This window comes from Leuciscus leuciscus (assembly GCF_965113295.1).
Source record: "Leuciscus leuciscus genome assembly, chromosome: 12".
In the NCBI taxonomy this organism is placed as follows: domain Eukaryota; kingdom Metazoa; phylum Chordata; class Actinopteri; order Cypriniformes; family Leuciscidae; genus Leuciscus; species Leuciscus leuciscus.
This window is the reverse complement of record NC_138736.1, coordinates 33,291,167-33,297,166: the sequence shown is the minus strand read 5'-3', so window position 1 is coordinate 33,297,166 and position 6,000 is coordinate 33,291,167. Positions and strand designations below refer to the sequence as shown.

Sequence of the window (6,000 nt, the reverse complement as noted above, 5' to 3'; positions counted from 1 at the left end):
CTCCAGATAACACAAATAACATAAGCAGTGCTCCACACACTAGTGCAATCACCCGAATATGATATCTGAAACAAAAAAGGGAATTGTTACTTATACCGAAGATGAGATATGTGTCGTGGGAATTTTAAACTGTATATTAAACTAACCATGTTTCTAACATCTAACCTTATTTAACATCTAACATTTGAACAGGATGTACTGTGCGAAAACAATGGAAAACTTGTGACTTTGAGTGTGGGAAATGAAACTAGACAGTCTGTTAGAATCTTGTATCATCTTGTAAAGTCATCATTAAAACAGAGTTTGCTTGTGCCAGTGACAGAGGAAAAAGGTTGGGGCTTTTGAACCAATTGAACCAACAATTGAACCGACATGTTAGTCTTATTTGTTTTCTCGATTCTATAAAAACTGTTGTATCTGTGTTTTACGGTGGGATTCTCAATGGAATTTGTCTGAGATCCTCCGGCCTTTGCTTCTTGGGAGAGATTCCCTGGACCTGCTCGGGAAGATCTCCTGGCCGTGATTAAAGCATTTAAAGGACATTTGCAGGTCTGTTTGTCGATTTATTCCTGCGCAGGAAGCTAGTTTAGGAAGTAATAGTTAGGTGACTATTATTGAATGGGGACACCGATTTGTAGACGAGACCCAGATAGACTAAACGTCGACAGTAGACGTTCGGGGACGTCGATTTGTAGACGAGACCCAGAAAGTTAGGTTTAGGGAAAAATCCACTACATATGTTATCACCTAGAATCAAATGTCTGATAAATAGATGTGAAATAGCATTCATGTTGTACAGAAGAAAACTTTGAACATACCTGCTTTCATAAGTGGGTGCAAATATCATATCTTTAGATGATACAGTAACTATAGAGTTACTATCAACACATGGAGATGTTGATCTCCTGGTTAGTGGAGTCGTAACTGTACCACTGCTGTGAGATGGGTTCTCTTTTGAGTTCTCCGTTGTGGTTAGAAAGGATGAGGACTGTGTTGTAGAATGAAACTGCTTTGGTGATGCCGTAGATGCCTGGCCAGGTTTTTCCGTCTGAATCAAAGTGCTTTCTGGTAATTTTGATTTTGTGGGTGTAGGTGTGATTGAATTATGGTTGTGTACATCCATAGCTGAAGTGAAGTATGGTGCAGTGGTATATGTGGAAGGTCCTGTAAATAAAAAAGGAGCAGGTCAGATTTGACACACAGTCTGTTTTAAACAGATAACAGCAGTAATGTGTTGTTTTGCTTTACCCAGAAACTCATTATGAAAGGTTATTTGCATTGTCTTTGAAGGAGAAGTGTGTCCTTCAATGAATATTAAAATACTTTAACGGTCAGAACTGTGGCACACTATGCACTCAGCAGGACCCAGTGTGGTGTGTCAATAGTGTAGTGTGGAATGAAGCACAGCTTACAAAGAACAAACAAGCAGGTTTCTGTTGGTCAACACAGCAGATTAGCTTGACCTGGAGACCCCACTGTCCTGCAGAGTTTAGCTCCAGCTCAAACACACCTGAATCAAGGTCTTCAGGATTGCTTTAAAACTAACAGTGGAAGGTGTGCTGCTTTAGTTCACCTGCCTGTGATTTTTCAACTTATCCTGAAGACTTTGATTCAGGAGTGTTTGATTAGGGTTGGAGCTAAAGAATCCAATGCAATATCTGCATGGCAAAAATGTTCACCCTCACGTGAAATTCCAGATCGCATGGATTCCTATTAAAATTGCATGATATTTTACCCTAAATATTTTTTTTGCTGAAAAGTGTTAAATGTGACCACAACTTTTAAACTGGCCAAACAATGCTATAAGATTCAAGCTCTAAGCAATTTGTCTGTCTGCGCTGTTCAGGAGATCCGAGCTCGAGTCCCGGATTGTGGTCCTTTCCTGATTCTTTCCTCACCTATCACTTCCTGTCTCTCCTTGACTGTCCTCTCCAAAAAGGCAAAAATATATAAATAATAAATATAATATAATATTAAATAATTAATATTTAAAGCTGCAGTCCGCAGTTTTTCCTCTTAGTCGCCATCTCTGTTCGAAATCTGCAATTGCAGTTATTCGCGGAATTATCAACTTTACCGGCGTTGTGCCTCGGCATGGCACAGCGCGGATGAATCCAATGTTTTGAGGAGAATGTGAGGCTGTCAATCACCGCGCTGGTGGTGTGGATACAGTCATTCGCAATCACAGATTCTACTTTTTGGAGTTTTGACCAACAGAATTTTCAACAGAAAATGTCGTCTGAACAAGTAAGTAACATCCACTTTTGTTCGGACCAACTAAGGGGAAAAAAGCATTGCAGTAAATCGCGCTGATTAAATCTAACGATCGCTTATCATATCACGTAAAACCGTGCAAATTATACTTTGTTCTCAAATTTTTAATGCCAACAACATCAGCATTGTGTGACTACATTTAATGCCCTTCCGATATTTGTCCTTGTTTTCGCATGGGCCGGTTGCAGTCTCTTTTTTCTCTGAAGTCTGAAGACTTTAGCGTTTTACAACGGGTGAATCTCCAGTTGGTGATTGTCGTTTGAACCTTTCTGGATCCGCCATCAAATTGATAATTTTAATCATATCCTATGAGAAAAGGCTATAAATCTCCACCACCAACATCCTCACACGCAATATAGTCTACTAGCCGAGACACCTTTATGTGTACAGATGTGACGTAATGACGCAAAGACATGCTCGAATTTCCCGCGGAAATCCACCAGTACCACTGGAATTAAAAACATTATTACAAGCTTAACATTCTGAATCGAGCTAAGGCAAGCAGATAGTGTTGAACACTGGCTGGTTATGTATTTGCTCAAACATTTATTTTGGATAATTTTTTACCCAAAAAAGCTACGGACTGCAGCTTTAATTAAAATATTTTAATTCACACACACATATATATTATACATATATAAACATTGTTTGTGTGTGTGAATTAAAATATTTTAAGTTATTTTTTAAGATACGAGGTAAATTATCCATTGTTGCTTTCATTATTTCTTTCGAAAATTATATATGAACTCAAATTAAACCATTTTATGTTGCAGAAAAAGAAACCCCTGTTGCTCGTTGCATCTTTTATATATTCATATATTATCATCATATATATTATGTCGCATACATAATATATGTGAACAACTGTTATTGAAACTTACTTGTGTTGGCATCTGTAATGAGTTGCCTTGAATTTACATTGATATGAACCGGAGCCTGCACTTCCCCAGCCATGCACCAGAACCAGCCAGCGTCTGTCTTCTTCAGTCCTGTCAGTGTCACTGTATAAACACCATCATTTGTGTCATTTATCTGTAGAGCTGCACCACGGGATGGCTCTAAATCTTGAGGCGTTTGACAAGAGCGCAAATCTCCACTTCTGCACCATTTTTTCTCCTCATCTCGAAGTTTGTCACTGTAGAGACATTGGATGGTAACATTGCCGCCCTCTTCACCTGACACGCTATTGCTGGCCACTGACAGATCTGGAGTACCTGAAAACAATCAAATGGCAAAATCATTTACTCTTGGAACCATCAAATGTCTCATAGATGCTAAAGCATCTCAATAACATTTACCCTCAATGACGGTTAGTTCTAGACTTGTTCTAGCATTGGAACCTGGCTTCCTCACGGCACACCAATAGCGATTTGAATCACTGCTGCGTAGGTTCGTCATCGTCATGGTTGTTACCAGTTCGTCTGGGCTGTTGTAAAAGCTGATACCGGTTCGCTTCTCTTGGTTGGTAGATCGCATTGTCAAGCAGGTCATCCAGATTTTTCCTTTGCACCAGAACTTAGGAAGGTCCTTGTGCAGGAGATGGTAGTGACAGGGAATGGTGACAGATCCCCCACTTTGAGCTGTTATCTTCTTTACTGTCCATAGAGAGTTGGTACCTGTGAGTCATAAAATGATAATATACCTTAGAAAGATTTGATTTGGAACACAAAGGCCAAAGGCCAGTTCACACTGCGCCAACTAGGCGCTGTGGTTGTAGTTGATTAGCATTTAAGTCTGGTGTTAACTTATCTTAACTTTTCTCTACTGCATTTTAAAAATAATAAAAATAAATAAATAAATACAAATTGTCAGGTTGTCAAACTGCTGCAGATCACCAGCAGGGTCGCCAAAACTCATTAGAGTTTACCAAAATCCTTTACAACCCTCTACTTCACATAGAATGGCTTTAATGTTACCCACATTTACTCTGATGTCTAAACATCTCTATTATATATTTTAGAAAGCATGTTTCTCTGATGTGAACAGTTACAGATCACCAAATCCGTTATTTAAGCTACACAATGGCTTAAATGCTATGCAAATTGAACGTCTCATACACAGATAAGACACCTGTATATATTATATATATTGTCTACTCTGCCTTTACGTGGGTTCCAACTGCCATTGATTCAAAGAGCTGATGATGAGGTAATAATAAAACCGTTAAGCGGAAACATTTTATGTTTTGATAGGTAATTGCAACTATTTTATATCTTATAATTATGACTGTATTACACTGCTAAAATTATGTGTTATGACAACATATGTTTTTACATTGCTTTGAAAAGTTAAGCAATTTTCAACTTATTTTATGTTATACAAGATTCAACTCTTTTTCTTCTTCTTTTTTTTATGTCAGTTTAATGTAATTTAAGTTCAAATGACTTAAACATCCAAGTTGACTGTACTGAAAAAATTAAGGCAGCAACTTTTGTTTACAGTGTTCTGAATTGCAGGTCAACTAACAAATTATATTTAAACGACAAAACACATTTTCTTACACGTATTTGCGAATGGTAATATTTGATTTCATGATATAGTTAACAGGTTTGGGAAAGTTTTGCATAAAAAAGGGAAATGAAATCAAACCAATACATCAGTAAAACAGCACTCACGATTAGGGGCATCATTAGTATACCAGAGGCCCCTGTATTAGCATTACAACTGGCCCCTATTCCCCAAATAAAAATGTCATTAGGCTATTAGTCAATACGTTGGCGTTTCCATTTGTGCTCTTGTATGAATTAATTCAAATGAAATAACTTGAGATACTTTCTTCCTTGTTTTCTTAGCCAAAAAAGTCCTTGATAACATCAATAAATTCTCAGTATCAGTAAGTTGTTTATTTTACCCAAGTTTTCAGAATGACTGCTCACTGCATTCTCTGTCAGTGTATGCTGTAACAGAAAACTAGTTGTCCAGAACAGTTCCATTCACACAGCAGATCTTCTGCAAAAATGCGGTTGTGAGTCCAGAAAATGTACGGGTGTGTATTCGGTTATATAATGTGGTTGTCACTCCTGTAAACTCCAAAATAATTATTTTAAAATGATTCTCTTTGTGCAGCCAGTAGGCCTGTCAGTGTAGCTCTTGGAAGCCTGTGCATTAATCCTCCTCGCAAATGCTTATTTATATCTAACAACTCTGAGGGGAAAAAAGTCAGAATTGTGAACTAAAAAGTCACAATTTACAGTGAATACACTGAAGAAAAAGAGGATGTCTGGTGAGAGGGAACATCGGAAATTCTTCTGTTGCAATATCAGGCGAGCATGATTACGAAAAAAATCACTTTAACGTCAGTGAATTGATGTTGAAATGTATTAATCGACACATTTGGGGGAATGACGCTTTCTCAATATTTAGATCACTAAGTTCACGCAGTAACTTGGCAAAATGTTTAGATTTGTAATAAATCTCAATATGGTATTACTGTAGAAATGTAACAATCTGCTGACTAACTAATTTATTTTATTATTATGTTAGACTGTTTAACTGTAATGTTCATCCTGATATAATTTAGCTACAAACCCTGTATGCACTGATGAAGTACATAATTAATGGTGCTCATTTTAGTCATTGAATAATGTGCAACATTCCTATATCAATTTATTATTTTTAAAACATATGTAAAGATTTTTCAAAAACATTAAAAATATATATTTTTTATGACTGACAAAGCAGGAATGGTGTTTTGAAAGAATCCTATTCCCTAGAATAATTTAAAGA

General features: G+C 37.1%; 1 protein-coding gene across 2 annotated transcripts in view; it reads right to left on the bottom strand.

The window, feature by feature from the left end:
- Positions 1 to 6,000, bottom strand: part of LOC309511153 (polymeric immunoglobulin receptor) — a 19,325-nt gene that overhangs the window by 828 nt on the left and 12,497 nt on the right. For both annotated transcript variants that reach the window (XM_082186251.1, XM_082186250.1), the window contains exons 2-5: positions 3,573 to 3,890; positions 3,156 to 3,488; positions 819 to 1,164; positions 1 to 65 (exon numbers count right to left, since the gene is read on the bottom strand). The exon at positions 1 to 65 is cut by the window's left edge and continues 27 nt beyond it. In XM_082186251.1, the coding sequence (XP_082042377.1) occupies positions 1 to 65; positions 819 to 1,164; positions 3,156 to 3,488; positions 3,573 to 3,765 (937 nt within the window). In that variant the 5' untranslated portion in view covers positions 3,766 to 3,890. The remainder of the gene's footprint in view (positions 66 to 818; positions 1,165 to 3,155; positions 3,489 to 3,572; positions 3,891 to 6,000) is intronic.